The sequence below is a fragment of the Nyctereutes procyonoides genome, unplaced genomic scaffold (genome assembly GCF_905146905.1).
Source record: "Nyctereutes procyonoides isolate TBG_1078 unplaced genomic scaffold, NYPRO_anot_genome, whole genome shotgun sequence".
In the NCBI taxonomy this organism is placed as follows: domain Eukaryota; kingdom Metazoa; phylum Chordata; class Mammalia; order Carnivora; family Canidae; genus Nyctereutes; species Nyctereutes procyonoides.
In genome coordinates, this window is record NW_026575142.1 from 9,695,008 (window position 1) to 9,711,691 (window position 16,684).

Genomic DNA, 16,684 nt, shown 5'->3' on the forward strand with positions numbered 1-16,684 from the left:
GGGCTGGGCTCAACACGCATGCTGACCATTACCAGCTCTCTCTTCCCTGTTTTCATAGCCAGTTAGTGCCAGCTTCACTTCTTCCCTCTGCACAGTGGGGATGATTTAAAGACATTCTCCACATTCTCTGTTGCCCCTCCTGTCCTCTCGCACGCAGCCCACACAAGCCCCCAGCTTTGGACCAGTGTAGCTCTGCTCTCTCGGAGTAGCCCTCCTCTCCTCCAGAACTAACCACTTGACTTCTGTTCTTCATCCCATCCCTTCCTGCCTTGACTGTCTTTGCCTTCAGTTATCCTCCTGTGTTGCTAAATCCAATAACCACTTTTTGGTGCTTATCCCACTCAACTCTTCTGCAAAATTTGACACTGTTGTTCCACTTTAGTCCTATTTAGAAAATAACTTTTCCCCTTGCATACAAGGAATTTATTATCCAAAATGTGGAAAGCAGAAACAGTCATTTAAAAACTCCCAGGGGCAGAATTCTTTCACAGTGTATACACATATCAAACCATCATGTTATACACATTGAACGTGTTATAATTTTGTCAATTCTATCTCCATAAAGCTGGGGGACGGGGGGAGAAGTGTACCAGAGCTGAGCGGGGATGGAGGAACAGGGAGGATGTGAGGGGCAGTGAAGCTGCTCTGGATACCATAATGGTAGATGCATGTCATTATGCAGTTGTCAAAACCCATGGAGTGTCCCCACACTATTATCACTTAGTACATTAAAATCTTCATGTCTGGATGACTCAGTGGTTGAGCACCTGCCTTCAGCCCAGGGTGTGATCCCGAAGTCCTGGGATCAAGTTCCCTCTCAGGCTCCCTGCATGGAGCCTGCTTATACCTCTGCCTGTGTCTCTGCCTCTCTCTATGTCTCTCATTAATAAATAAATTAAATCTTTAAAAAAAATAAAAGAAAATCTTCCACATTAACAAATATTCCTCCATAGCGTGATTTAAATTAGATGGATGATGATACTGCATTGTATAGATGTGCTATGCTTTACTTAACCAACTCCTTCCAGTTGAGTACTCAGGTTATTTCTAATATATCATTATCATTAGCAATGCTATCTATGGTTTACCCCTTTATATTTAAACTTTTGTGTGAGCTATAATAATTGCCATAGAATAAATTTCTAGGCACAGGAATTGGTGGGTCAAAGGGTATTTCTATGTTTTGGACTCTGGATACACATCAATAAATCTGTTTCCAGAAAGGTTGTAGCAACCTGTCCACACATTAGAAATGCACAAACTTTGAGATATGAGCTTTGGAGTTCTTTTCCATCCCTGTCACTGACCCCAGCTTCCTCTTTCTACCCAAAATACCATGTGTCCCCCACCCCAGCTCAGTTCAATTTTCATCCTCTTTTGTCTTTTCCTTGGACAAGTTCTTCCATGGTGCTTTTACTCAGTTCAGACCAGAGGCTGATGACTCCAAGATGAGTGCCTCAGCTCCTCGTTCTCTCCCACTGCCATCTCCACTGTAACTTGAACCCAAAATAATATCCCTCAAACGTCCTGTGTTCCCCACATTGGGGAACTCCAGCCACTCTTACTTAAACCAGAAACATCCATGTTATCTTCAACAAGGATGAGAGAACCTCCCCTAGAATACCCTTACCTCCCCAGAATAGAACATTCTTTGGGGGAACTACAGTAATTTTTGGTAAACCAAATTCTCTCATGTTTCACTGATAAACAGCCTGAGGTTTGTTTTTCTCACCACCAGCCTCTCAAGCTGTCTCCCTTTTTCACCCACTCATTGCACGTTCCTTGTCTTCTTGCACTGTGACCTCTTTCCTCAGCTGCTGCAGATCTCCTGGGAGAGGTTAGAGTGGAGGTACAGCTGTCCCGGAGTCGCAGAGGCAACTGAGCCTCCCCTCAGTGCTGGCCCAGGACTATGCACGCCTGTGTATGACCCTCAGCAAAACCAAGCAGGCCCGAACATTCTAGTACTGCTCTGGCTGGCCCAAATCTGTGGCCTATACCTCCCAGATGTCTGTAAAATCAACCTCCTCCTCTTCGCGCACTCTAGCTTGCTGTAAGTCAGACCTTAGCCTGAGGGAGAGAAAGAAAACTACTTTGTTTCTTTTGGAAGATAACTGATGGACCTGTCTGTTATTGTCTGACTTCCTTTAAAGAAGTCTCTCCACGTTCAAAGCAGTTAATCTCTCTGAGTCTTACCTAAGAGGGAGGAAGTTAACAGTACCTACCTGCAGGGTTGTTTTAATAAATATATGAGATGATGCATGTGAAGGTGCTGAATCAGGTGCTGACAGGAAGTGCATATCAAGTGAATGTGAGCTCAGCATCATCGGGCCATCCCTGTCCTTGAAGACCCACTCGTAAGGATCTAAATCCGCTCTTGATTTTTCTAAACAGAGTCAGTTGCTGGCTTTTCCATAGTATTTTGAACACGCTTTATTTGGACACTCATTTTATCTTAACTACACTGTGAGCTCTTCATGCAACTGTTTAAATTCATTTTTATATCCTCAAAGCCCAGCAATGTGTCTGGTGCATAGGAGGTAGTAAATAAATAGATGGAAGAGTCTTGACTTTAGCTCACACAATTCTCACAAATCATTTTCAGTTTGATTGCAAATCTAAATGTGAAAGCGCAAACAATAAAGATTCTAGGAAAAGAATGAGAGGATATCTTCGTGAAATAGGAGTAGGGAGAGATTTCTTGAACAAAACTAAAAAAGGGCTTCTTTTTTTTTTTTCCAAAAAGGACTTTTAAAAAAGAGATTTACTTACCAGCATCAAGAATAGAAGATATCTGGAAAATTAATTTCTCAGAGGAAAACCAAAACAATCCAAACATAAAATTTAAGTGTGTAAATTAACTTCCAATTTTAAATGTTTAAAATATATGGCTCTTAAGTCCTAAAATGAACATTTAAAAATCTAAAAGTACCTTTTTACCCCCAATAACTATGATCTAAAACTTTGATATCTTTTTTTTCCTATTGTATTTGGATGGCAAGTTGACCTTTCTCACTAGAAATCAAAGTCATATGAACTCACCAACACTCTATCAGTCATTAGTAGTTCTTATCTAACGGTTAGATATGGACCACTGGCTTTAATATTCAGTAGAGCTTATTACTGAATGATGGTTTTTGATCCTAGTACTTATACCTTTCTTATTTTAAATATATCATCTGACAGTCTCCTAGAGTACAGAAAGAGGATCTCAGAACCCCTACCATGGGCAGCCCCTGTGGCTTAGCGGTTTAGCGCCGCCTTCAGCCCGGGGTGTGATCCTGGAGACCCGGGATCAAGTCCCACATCGGGCTCCCTGCATGGAGCCTGCTTCTCCCTCTGCCTGTGTCTCTGCCTCTCTCTCTTTCTCCGTGTCTCTCATGAATAAATAAATAAAATCTTTAAAAAAAAAACCCTACATTTATCATATATTTTTGCAACTCCAAATTTTTATATATTATAATATATATAGTAAATTAGTGATGTTTAAAATATAGAGTATTGGAGCACCTGCATAGCTCAGTCAGTTAAGTGTCCAACTCTTGATTTTGGCTCAGGTCATGATCTCAGGATCATGAGATCGAGCCCCGCTGGGTGTGGAGCCTGCTAAAGATTCTCTCTCCCTCTTTCCCCCAACCCCCCACCCCTGTTTGAGTGTGCATATACTCTGTCTAAAAGCTATATATATATATATATATATAGAGAGAGAGAGACAGAGAGAGAGAGAGAGAATTAAAAGTACATATACATATGTATATATATATGGCAGCATTATAGGCTCAAAGCACTTTTACTAACACATGTGCCCAATCAAAGAGAAATATTGACTACTGGTTTAATTAAGATGTTTTAAATACTCAGGGCAAAAATAGTTGCCAGATTTTTGTCTGGTGGTAGGAGCATGATCAAGAGTTTTACATCTAGCTCTCTGCAGCTGCAGGGATTGGGGGAGGTAGTGTTGGTTGTTTGATCAATTCATATTTGGTTGGGGCTTGAACTCCTTGTGATGCTTTAAATTAAAAGAGACAAGTGACTGTATGCATTAAAAAATAGATTATAATGTGTCTTTTTAAAAGTTATTTTTAAATGTCTGTTATGAAGAGTAGCAAGCTGTAAGTCAGAAATGGGTAAATAATGTTTAATTTTAATTAACTATTTTCTTATACCCTAGGCTGACCAGATATCGGGATTTCATATAAGATCTGTTCTATGTGTCCCTATTTGGAATAGCAACCACCAAATAATTGGTAAGACATTATGTAAATAATTCAATTTTTTTTCTTTTTTCTTTTTTTTTATTTGAGAGAGAGTGGGGGTAGAGGGTTGGGGGGAGGGCAATGGAGGGATGGAAGGAGAGAGAGAGAAATTTAAGTAGACTCCATGCTGAGCGTGGAGCCTGACGCAAGGCTCAGTCATGGCTCTGAGATCACAACCTGAGCTGAAACCAAGAGTCGGATGCTTAGCCAACTGTGCCACTCAGGCGCCCCAGCACAAACTTCTTTTTTAAAAGAAAGAGACAAATTACTTTAAAATACACCCTATCTTTTTTACCTGCTTACCCCTTTTACACTTGATCTTAGCAAAAAAAGCCAAGAAGTGTTACCTGCTCCACTCTTTTATGTCCAAGACTCCTCAACTTATGTCTCATTCTCTTAAATCATCTCCTAAGTGCAGACTCCTGATGAGTCTCAGAGTCCTGATGAATCAACATGAACCAGAACAATGAACAAATGTTTATCCTTTTAACCAAGGACCAGTAATTTTGAAGTTGGAGGGGATCTCAGAAATCAACTAATAGAACTCTCTTATCTTACCTTGTGGAAATTGAGGTGAGGTGGGGGGAATCTCAGGAAGACCAGGGTAAAGTCACAGAATGTTAGCAGCAGGATCAGGATTAAAAATCAGGCATCTTCACTGCTATACCGATGTTCCTAGTACATCTGTAGGTTTACATCTGTGGTGTACAAGATGCAGGGGAAGAAGAGTGTACATTATTAGACACATACTGAGCACATATCTTTCTGTCTGGATGATTCTGAAATAGGTTACACTTGACTCAGAATAATGGAATTGGGGGCCAAAGCAGCTTTCAAGATTTTCCCCCTCCTTTGCTCCTTTCCCTCCCCTCAAAATCTCAGTCAGGAAAGTATCAAACCCAAGAAAGATGTCAGTGTTAAAGTAGAGAACTCATAAAGAGTGGAGGCATTAGTGAAGACTATTGAAACATAATTAAAACGTGTTGCTTTTTATTTTCTATGAGACATACGGTAACCAGTGTATCTATTTGCCTCTCTTTGCTTTCCCCTAGCATTGCCTGTTAAACTGTAAGGCACTGCTACTTATCAAAGGATTTAGTATTATGTAAATATTGTCAGGACTTGAACTGTAACAATTTTTTTCATCAGTTTGCTTATTTTGCAGACAAATATTGGTACATTAATGAACATCAAGAATGTTCTTAGATTTGGGAATTTGAGGCCCTAGTACAAAGCATTGAATTGCATCATGTATACAGGTTTTTTTGTTTTTTTGTTTATTTATTCATGAGAGACACAGAGAGAGAGGCAGAGACATAGGCAGAGGGAGAAGCAGGCTCCCGGCGGGGAGCCCGATGCAGGACTCCTACCCAGGACCCCAGAATCAAGGCCCGAGCCAAAGGTGGATGCTCAGCCACTGAGCCACCCAGGCACCCCACATCATGTATAGATTTTTAAACATACTTGAGTTTTAAAAAAAGAGAAAGTGCATAAGAAACACCATGTGCTATCTGTTGATGTCCAATGGCAATCTCAAATACGGTCCTAGCTTTCATTCCCAGCAGTAAACATCTGTAATTCTTTCAGAATTAAGGCTGCTGTTTGCCTATTACATGCTAAAAGATTTGTGTTCTGTTAAATATGTCTTCTAGCCTATGATGACTTACCTCTCTAAAGGGAAGTTAGAGATCTTAAAAAATACAGGCATGCTTTAGAAGCTTTAGAATTACAGCTCCTTTTTTGTTTGTACTAAATGGGGCCACAGGGGAATGTTTCTCAAGATTGTTCAGTTTTTGTGGTTAGAATTGTATGTTTTGAGAATCTTGCCCCAAAACATCTGGTACAATGCTGGAAATGAACTTTGGAAAGAAGTATGTATGAATTAAGTTTGTTAAAACTGTATGTACCCCATCAGTAGCGGGCAGCAGAGCTAACTTTGCTCTGAAGGTTAGCTGCCTCATAATCCCCAGCATTCCTTGAATGTTCACTCAGTGTGGCGCAATATGCTTTAAAACATTCAAACACGGTCTCATTTAATCTTCATAACCCTCTGAGCTAGTCAACATCTTTATTCTTTTTTAATTCATGAGAGACACAGAGAGAAAGGCAGAGACATAGGCAGAGAGAAAAGCAGGCTCCCCGCGCGGAGCCAGATGTGGGATTCAATCCCAGGACCCCAGGATCATGACCTGAGCCAAAGGTGGATGCTCAACCACTGAGCCACCCAGGTGCCCACTAGCCAATATTTTAGTCCCCATTATTTCAGTGCTAAAAAAGTTAGGTAACTTGTTCAAGATAACAGCTGATGGTGGAGTTGAAATGTGAACTGAGACAGTATGACACCAGAGCCCACGTTATTAATCACGATGCCATCCTGCCTCATTCAAGTACTGTGTTCAGGATGTTAAAAACATAAAAAAGTATATATATATAATATGTGTGTATAATATATATATACACCTATACACATATATGTATATTCACACAGTTATTAATACCCAGCGATCTATGTAATGCATATATGTGCATATGCATGTATACGTGTGTCAGGTATACCAGAGGTACTGTGCACAGTCATCTTGAAAACCGCTTTAAGGAATCAGACTGATTGTTGATAAAACTCCAATCCTCCCTGTGATGTGGTTTGGATATCACAGCCTTGAAGACAGACTGCATCGCTGTGCACCTCAGGTCTGCCCTCGCAGAGACAGCAGACACTGGGGACTGAAGCTTGAACTGAGGGAGGTTGTCACCTCGGGGAGGTATCGAGGCAGCGGGGCTTTGTTATGTTCTAATACAGAGTCCAGTGCTAAAAATGACTACGTAAACCAAATTCTTCCCACAGGAGTGGCTCAAGTGTTAAATAAACTTGACGGGAAAGCTTTTGATGATGCAGATCAACGACTTTTTGAGGTAAGAAAATAAATTTGTGAACCAAAGGTTAGAGTTGAGTCACCAATGGTCTCCTGGTCGCAGCTTGCCAAAATCTGTCAGGAGAAAATCTATAGTTGTGAGACCTCCAGCAACTCTGCGGCCTGTACAGCCGTTGCCTCCCATGTTTTCAAGCTTCCCATTATTCTAGTCTGCCCTCTAGCTGGAAAGATTGGCCTTGAACAGGCATCCTTGCAAACTTTGCACCCACAAAGGTAGCCAACATGGAAACCCCACAATTATTTTTCTCTAGCCCAGAATACCTCACAGCTTCTTTACTAACTGGTTCTAAGTCTACCTTCCTTCCTCTTAACATTTACCTCATGAGTACGCTCATTTGGTTTCCACACCAAAATATTTTATAGCCTAGTCACTAAAAGAGGGTGCTTTAGTTAAATGCAATGGAATTACTAAAATCAGTCCACGACCCAAATAAATTAAGAACATATTTGGTAAGACTGTAAATATGTTTTTAAATTTATAAAATTGTTTCTCCATAATGACATTAAATTATTAATTTTTTCTCATGTGCAATGTGAGCTATAAAGTTGTTACATGACAGTAGTAATTAAGAATCTTAATGTGCATATTTCCCTAAGGCCTGCCTTTGTGTACAATAAAATTATATTTTCAGACCCATTTCTGATAACTGCCTGCTTTCAAATTAGATTATACCAGTGAGTTATTGCAATCTTTAATTAGCAGGCTTTCTCTTTTCTAGGCTTTTGTCATCTTCTGTGGCCTGGGCATCAACAACACAATTATGTACGATCAAGTGAAGAAATCCTGGGCCAAGCAGTCCGTGGCTCTTGACGTAAGTCAGTATTTGTGTCCGAATCATATGCTAAAAAGCCCTAATTATATATGAGAGGAAAAAAAGTCCTTGTTATGAGGCTTAATTTCTCAATTTTCTTAATTACCTATTCATTGGGCTTTCATTATTTTAGAGTCATGTGTTTGAATTTGACGAAAGCCACAGACCCTCTCTAGAACAATGCGCAGATGCATATAATTTTGCATACAGTTTTGGGGAGTTCACAGATTCCTTGAAGGCCATCCATAGGTTGTATAGTTAGATATAGATTTTATGTGTTACATTTATTAAAAGCGATGAAGCAAAAAGAATTCTTTACTATTTTAAATGCATTATGAACTTATTTTGAATATGTATAGGTAGTCTGGAAATTCACAACTTTTGTCACCATAAAGGAAAACTTCACTATGAAGATATGTGACCCAGGTGGAGAAAGCTGCTCCTGTCATCATCCAGCTCCCCTGCCACAAACACGCACACCTCCCACCAAGAACTCCAACCTATTTCCCAGACCTAAACTGCACTTCCCCTCAGACTAAGCCCTAAAACAATAGTTCTCCCCTGAACCCTAGCTTGTTTTGACCCAAGACCTGTTGTTTTCTTCAACTTCTGGTCTGTAGCTATTATCAAAGATTCTTTTCATGTCTGTGAAATACTAAGTAGGGCAGATAAAATATCACATAACATATGACATCATCTAGAACTGCGTAGTATAATACAAAATATCCTGTGTACCAAACAAGATACCGGTAGAAACAAAACCAAGGGATAGGATAAGCCAGCAACATAGGGATCCCTGCAGTACTCTGATTTAAGGTTTAAAGACGTAAAATTAGTTCTCTACCTACAGACTCTTCTACCCTTAACTGGACCATGAACTCCAGAAGCACAAGGATTTTATCTTTTTTATAATCTTATTCCTAGTGCCTACCAAGGCACTTAGCACAGAGAAGGCATTTATTAAGTGGTTTTTGGTTGGAGGGAGGGAAGGAGGAAGGAAGAATGGAAGAAAGGGATTCCCCTGCCTAATGAAAGGGATTTTTTTTTCTGGCTCTTTCTCTGAGTCCTGCTTCCTTTATATGTAATATCTTTATAATAAGGAATAAAAAATAGTATCTGCAGGGTGAATTAATAAACAGGTGAACTGTAAATATGCACCCACTAAGAATCACTAATAAAGTGTTAAGATCTGTGTGCAGAATTTTCACATCCTTGCTCTGTCATTCACCTCAATTGTGAGAATTAAATGAGATGATACATGAGAAGATTTTAATACCCCATCAATAAAGTTACAGAAATAATCTTACATTATTATTTGCAGTAATATGTTTATTACCAGAAATCACTGTAGATTGTGAGAAAGAGCAAAGGACAGGAATTTGGAACAGGAATGTTGTCATGACTCTTTCACCATCTTCAAATTTTGACCTCCAGAGAGTTGCCTCAGCCAGCTGTAGTTTCTGCAACTGTAAAAAGGACACACTAGACACTAGTCCAATACAAACTCTAGTTCATACTATCATGTTATACTTCACATGCACAGAACATCTCCCATATACCCACATTCACACTCCTCACCTGCCTCCTTGTGCATCTTCAGTCTATTAGAAGGGAGTGAAATCAGTGGGTTGAGCACAAGCTGCTATTCACCAAGGAGAGGCAGTACTCTCAGTGGCATCATGGCCTAGTCCCCACCTGCCCCAAGGAGCCACATTTCCTGTACCTAGGAAGTGCTAATATAGCCGCAGTCAACTCACCATGAACTCTCCTTTGGATTCATAGTGAACACTCTCTTGTTTGTGTAACTCAGATACCTTCTGTCCTCACACACAAAAATTATTACTGCACTTCCAAATACCTAGCCCAAGTCTGGGCCTCTTGGCAATCTCAGCCTTTCAGAAGTTGCTTGTATGTGTGGTTGTATGTTCTTTGTGCTTGCCCAGTCACAACTCTGGTGCCACCATCTTGGTTTTGCACCACCCCCTCGGCTCAACCCCTACCTCACTGGATACCAACTCTGACCTCTAATGGTGGAGGTGGGGGGGACATCCAACCCACGTCCTCACCCAAGAATCCATGTGCAAGAATATCGGGAAAGATTTCTTATCACGGGGCTTTATGAAGATAAAAGATTTGTTGAGAGCTACTAAACCCAAACTCTGGAATGAGGTCTACATATCCTATAGTATACATTAACTTTTGAATGAATATATATATATTTTTAATTTATGTATTTATAAATACTATAGATGCATGTGAATAATATAATTTTATGTAAATATTTTTATTTATGTATTTATAACTAGCCTATTCCAGTAAAGGATTTAAGCTACTTTATAGGAATATAAATAATCCAGCAAATGTTTTAAGGTAAAATAATAATGATGATACTAATAATAACAGCAGCCACAATAACTGAGGAGAGAAAGAGAGGACACACAAGCCAGAAGGGACAGAACCACATGCATTGCTATCCTTATGTCATCTCGGTCCTTCCTCCCCAAGGACCTGGGATGACCATCTTCTCTTTCTCCAGTGTGGCTAAGGGAAGATTCCCTACTTGGACCTGGACAGGTTCCTTATGTTGTCTCATTTTTACTTACTCTCTTCAGTTTTTTTCTGCTTCATCTTGCACAATATCTTTGTCTAAATGTAGCTTTCCCATTCCTATCACTTTTTTGCAGTGTGTGTGTGTTTTTTTTTCAGGTAGCAACAAGAGTGAAGGGAAATAATCCATCCCACAGCTCCCAGTGATAATAACCACCCTAGAAGCCTTTCCCTCCCCCAGAAAGTGAGCACGCATATTTCGTGGCCTAGAGAGGTAATGTGAATACATTTCTTCCTGCGTGTTCAGGAGACTCTTGGGAGACAGCACAACATTCTCTTGTCTTTTAAAAATCCTTTCTCCCAGGCAGTTTTATTTTTATTTTAGGGGGATTTTATTTATTTATTTGAGAGAGAGCGCCCGAAGCGGGGAAGGAACAGAGGGAGAGGGACAGACTCCCCACTGAGCAAGGAGCCCAAATGCGGGGCTCCATCCCAGGACCCCAAGATCATGACCTGAGCCAAAGGCAGACAACTGAGCCACCCAGGTGCCCCACCGGGCATTTTTAATAAAAAATACCACCTTGGTGCATTATCTGAAAGTATTTTCCCTGTTCTCTGAGAAGGCTACTTCTTATGCGTGCTGAAATATTCAGAGCTCACTTGTACACTATGAAGGCACATCTTGCTCTGCATCGATATCCCCTGCAGAAGGAGGCTGCTGGCTTTATTTCAGCCAGAGGCGATGTGGGGAGAAGACTTAGAACTTTGTCTTTGGCATGGGTCTGATCAGTCTAGTTAGGACTGAATCAGATTCAGTTGCTTTGGATCTTGGACAAGCTATTGAACTTCTCATTCTCAGTTTTTTCATGTCAAATGGGCTTGATAACAGTTTAAACAGTTAAATAAAACAATGCAGGGAAAGTGCTTAGGGTGTGTTTGTTTACAGTAAGCACTTCATAAAAGCTAGCTGTTCTGTTAACTGGAGCACTTGCTGCCCCTTCATCTGCATTGAGTCCTGCATGCTCAGCCCAAGAGTTGCCATAAAACTGTGCTGATTGAGGGGCCAGGGAAGAGGTATAATTTTTTTGTTTCTTTTAATGAGGAAGATAATTTCCTGCTTGAAATTGAGCTGAAAACAGATCCCTAATTTCCTAGATACTCAGCATGCCTTGTGTTCCACCGCTGAGCATCCCAGCAGTGTTGCAGCTGCTGTGCTCCAGTGTGCCACAGCTCACCCCTGCTCCCTACCACTCACTTAATGCAGGCCCATTGTCTGTAGCTCCGGTTGTCGCCCTGTATGTCTCTACAGAAAAGTCCAGGGGACGTAATCCAAAATTTCCCAACTCCAAAGTAGTTATGCAGGTCTTCAAAAGCTATACATCACCAAGAGCAAAGCCTCCCCAAAACACCTGTCAGGCTAGGGGTACCTTCCCTGTTGCCAGATACCAGCAACTTCAGTTCATTTTAATCTAATCCATAAATGCAAAAAAGAGCAATGTGAACATAAGATAGAAGAACCTTCTTTTCTGGCCTTTATGAAATGAAGTGGCTGATACATTGTCTGGATTTTGTTTAACAATTGAATTATAGGGACTTTTGAGTGGCTCAGTGGTTGAGTATCTGCCTCTGGCTCAGGGCGTGATCCCAGTCCCAGGATCCAGTCCCACATCAGACTCCCTGTGAGGAGCCTGCCCCTCCCTCTTTCTATGTCTCTGCCTCTCTCTGTGTGTCTCTCATGAATAAATAAATAAAATCTTTTAAAAAATTGATTTATAAAACACTACGATTTTGATGATAGCTTTTTTAAATTTCTCTTAATTTAGTTATAGAATTCTATTGTTAAAGTTCTTTTTCCCAAATATATAAAACTAATATTCTAAGATTCTTAGAGAGCAGAAATGCTCTCAAAGCTGAATAAAGGAACAAAGAAAGAAATTTACTATCATTTTTAATAACTTTAATTTTATTATCCTGATTTCCATTCTGCCAGAGTGCCAGGAACTTCGCAGGAAGTGTACTCATGTATGTTCACATTTTCTGAGTATAAAAAAGAATCCTATGCTAAAAGGGGGAAACGTCATCTGGAAGTCCAGAATACAGAGAAAATACAATATGAATGTAAACCCGAATATTACTTCTTTGAAAAAAAAAGAATATTACTTCTTTGTGTTGAACACCAAGAATTGTCCTTTGGGGTGTCTTTCATAGAAAATGCAGAAGAAGCCTTGCCTGATACTGATGAGAAATTTTCCAGAAAATATAAGTCAGTGTATTAAGGAACATCATATACCCTTCTATGATCAGAGGAGTGGAGGGATGAGGGTCAAACAGTGGGTGCAGAAAGGGGATGTGTATTCAGGAGCCAAGCCCCATTTATTCTACTTCCCCAAAGCTTCTCCCATCCATTCCCTCCCTTCCCATCGCCATAGCAGCGTCCCACTTATGGGCTTCATTACCTCTTGACTGAACAATTGTAACAGCCATCTATCTGTTCTTCCCAGACCATATTTCAGATTGCATCACTCACCCACTCACAGATCCTAAATTACTCCCCCATTACCTATCAGAGTACAAACTTCCTGGCCTTTGGGGCCCTTTGAAAGCTCACACCACACTGTCTTCCTACCCCTGGTAATAATTTTCTTTTCAGAGTATTCTGTGCTACTTACAAACTCAGCTACATCATAGTCTACAAATCAGCCACCTGCGCCTCTGCCATCTGAGCTTTTTTTTTTTTATAAATTAATTTTTATTGGTGTTCAATTTACCAACATACAGAATAACACCCAGTGCTCATCCCGTCAAGTGTCCCCCTCCGTGCCCGTCACCCATTCACCCCCACCCCCCGCCCTCCTCCCCTTCCACCACCCCTAGTTCATTTCCCAGAGTTAGAAGTCTTTATGTTCTGTGTCCCTTTCTGATATCTCCCACACATTTCTTCTCCCTTCCCTTATATTCCCCTTCACTATTATTCATATTCCCCAAATGAATGAGAACATACACTGTTCCTTCTCCGATTGACTTACTTCACTCAGCATAATACCCTCCAGTTCCATCCACGTTGAAGCAAATGGTGGGTATTTGTCGTTTCTAATGGCTGAGTAATATTCCATTGTATACATAAACCACATCTTCTTTATCCATTCATCTGCCATCTGAGCTTTAACATCCTCTCCACTTCAGTTATTCTCTGTTCCGATGATTCTCTCTCCCCTCAAAGTTGTTCCGTCATTCAAATGTCATCTTTCCTATAAGTCTTCTAATCCTATGCTTACTTGTTCCTCTCTTTGTTCTTAGATTATGGTTCATTGTGAGTTTGTTTTCCTCTGCTAGAACGTGTGTACATTAAAGTATGTGATCATGTCCCATCTATTCTTTATTCCTTTTGGTGGTTTATATAGTGGTACTCAACCAAAGCATATTGAATAAATGAATGCATGCAGCCACAGATGAGTGTTTTGGTCCGCTGTGTCAACAGTCCAAATGGGAAAAGCATGGGCCATGCTGGAAGAGCCAGCCGCCACCAGTAGCAGTCTTGCTGGCCTCAGACTTTCATAGCACAGCACCGAATTCCATTCCCTTTTTCCTTTATAGGTCATGAGTGCCAAGTGATTCTATTTATTTATTTTGGGGGAGAGCTCATCCCAGATACCATCTGCCCTGGGCTGTTTCCTTAGATGATGATTAATGAGCCAACCTGGCTTCCTGAAGATAAAGAAGAAGGAGAGAAATGAAAGAGATGATTCAGCCATATGGATTCTCCTAAGCTCCAAGAATATTTTCTTTTACTGGGCAGTTGACACAACTAGAGTCATAGGATGCCCACAGAATGCCACTTCGTTCTTTTTCATTCCTCTTCCTCGTAGACCTCCCCTCTTGACCAATCTTCTGTGCTCTTGGATGAACTCCCTGGCTCTCCTCCGTGGCTCTTCTGACATACTCAGGTGTTGAGGAGCCTCTGAGCTCCTCCTTTTCCCTGGGACTAGAAGCCTATGGTAGAAGAGGGTCCCAATGAGCTTCTCTACTCTTCTTCACTTCACCTCCCTCCTAAGACAGGTATAGGGAGCAAGAGGGAAGTAGGATCAAAAGCAAACTCTTACACGACTGGTGCTGTCCTAATCTGGTTTCAAGGCCCTCTATGTCAAGGAGCACCAACATTCTCTTTTTATTATGAGTTGCTTTCATGAATTCTTCAGAGAATTCCAGGGCCTGGGAATCTCCTGTTGATAGTCCCTGATGTGGGTTTACCTATCCTGACTGACAGGTATAATCCTCTCTCAGGCCCTGGTTTCCAGTGACCCATACAGACTCCCCCTCTGCTCAGCTCATCTCACTCCTTCAGGAAGTCCTCTTTCTTAGGATCTATTTTTGGTTTTCCCTTTTATTTATTGTGGTCAAATAAACACAACATAAAGTTTACCATTTTTAAATGTACAGTTCACTGGCGTTTAGTGCATTAGCAGTGTTGCGCAATCATCACCATTATCCATCTCCAGAACTGTTTGTTCTCCCCAAAATAAAACTGCCCATGAAACACTAACTCCTTATTCCCCTCTTCAGCCCTTGGCAACCACTCTTCTACTTTATGTCTATGAACTTGACTCCACTAGATATGTAAGCATGTAAGCAGAATCATTTGGTATTTGTCCCTTTGTGGCTGCCTTATTTCATTTAGCATAATGTCTTTAAGATTCATTCATGTTGTATCTTGTATCAGAATCTCATTTTTTAAGGCTGAATGATATTCCACTGCAAATATATACCATATTTTGTTCATCCATTCATTGCTTCAATGGTCAGAGTCCTTTTAAACCTGGTTATCCTTCATGGGTCCCTTTGGCCCGTGGGCAGTCACATGTCTTGAATTTTGGACCATTAGGTTGCACAAAGCAGCCCTCTGCTCTTGCCTACTAACCTTCAGATTTTTAATCATGAATCAGTAACTAGTCTGTTCCCACACCACACTCTGGGGACATACACATTAGGTTCTACATGTGGTTTTCTGGAAGGAACCCTCAAAAAAACCCTAAATAAAAGATTTTCAATATTCCTCTCATGAACTGTTTCCCTTTGTCTCATACTATGCAGAGATGGGGAATGAGCACCTTAGCTTGAAGGTAGCAGAAGTAGTTTGGGGCATCTTCTTTCCAAGTCCTGTATTGGTAGCCTAGCTAGCCTAGCACCTCCCTTTAGAATGTAGTATCTGCTGTTCTCAACTATAAAGTTAGACAGAAACAGTCCCATTTAAACATGCTATTATCTACCAAAATGACTTTCCAGACCAGGTTACTGTCCAGCAAAGATCCAGTGATTATCTAAATGATAAATGTCTACCCTTGGAAGATCCTTGTTTATTTGCACATTCAAATCACAAGGCCAAATGCAACACTCAGCAGCAGTGGAATTGTTCCCATTTGGAAAATCTTCTTTACTGAAAACTTGTTGCATTGTGTAAACGCTTCTTTTGTAGCAAGGAGAAAAAGGAAACCCAAATTAACTACTCCCCTGAAATGGTTACGTCATCATGAGATCCCCATTGTAGACACTACTACCTCTTAAGCTGCTTTTAAAACAAACAACCTTTGGAAACTGTTCTTTGTGAAAATTCTCGGCTCTTACTGAGCTAGTTAATAAATTATGATCAAATAATTAGTGGCTTTCTAAAAGGCCCTAAGAGAATAATCATGCCAACATTCTTGAACTTCTCCTTTAGATGTAAGGTACAGGAAAGACCAATTAAACAGATAGTGTGGGCTCCCACTTTTCACTTCTTTATGTTGCCCAAAGAAAGGGCTAATGATGACATGCCGGTTGGGTTTTCTGGGTATTTTAGTACACCTCACAAATTAGAATCAACAGGGGGGCTTTTCAAAAATGTTGATTCCTGAGCCTTTTCCCAGATCAATTGAATCACAATCTCTGGACGTAGGGACTGAGTGTGTTTATAAAACCTTCTCCTGGGGATCCCTGGGTGGCACAGCGGTTTAGCGCCTGCCTTTGGCCCAGGGTGCGATCCTGGAGACCCGGGATCGAATCCCACGTCGGGCTCCCGGTGCATGGAGCCTGCTTCTCCCTCTGCCTGTGTCTCTGCCTCTCTCTCTCTGTGTGTGTGTGACTATCATAAATAAATAAAAATTTT

General features: G+C 40.8%; 1 protein-coding gene across 1 annotated transcript in view; it reads left to right on the top strand.

Annotated features, from left to right (window-relative positions):
• PDE11A (phosphodiesterase 11A) overlaps positions 1-16,684 on the top strand; it is a 376,450-nt gene that overhangs the window by 195,362 nt on the left and 164,404 nt on the right. Inside the window, exons 7-9 of the mRNA XM_055308352.1 lie at positions 4,169-4,244; positions 7,099-7,166; positions 7,906-7,998. Coding sequence (XP_055164327.1) covers positions 4,169-4,244; positions 7,099-7,166; positions 7,906-7,998 — 237 coding nt within the window. The remainder of the gene's footprint in view (positions 1-4,168; positions 4,245-7,098; positions 7,167-7,905; positions 7,999-16,684) is intronic.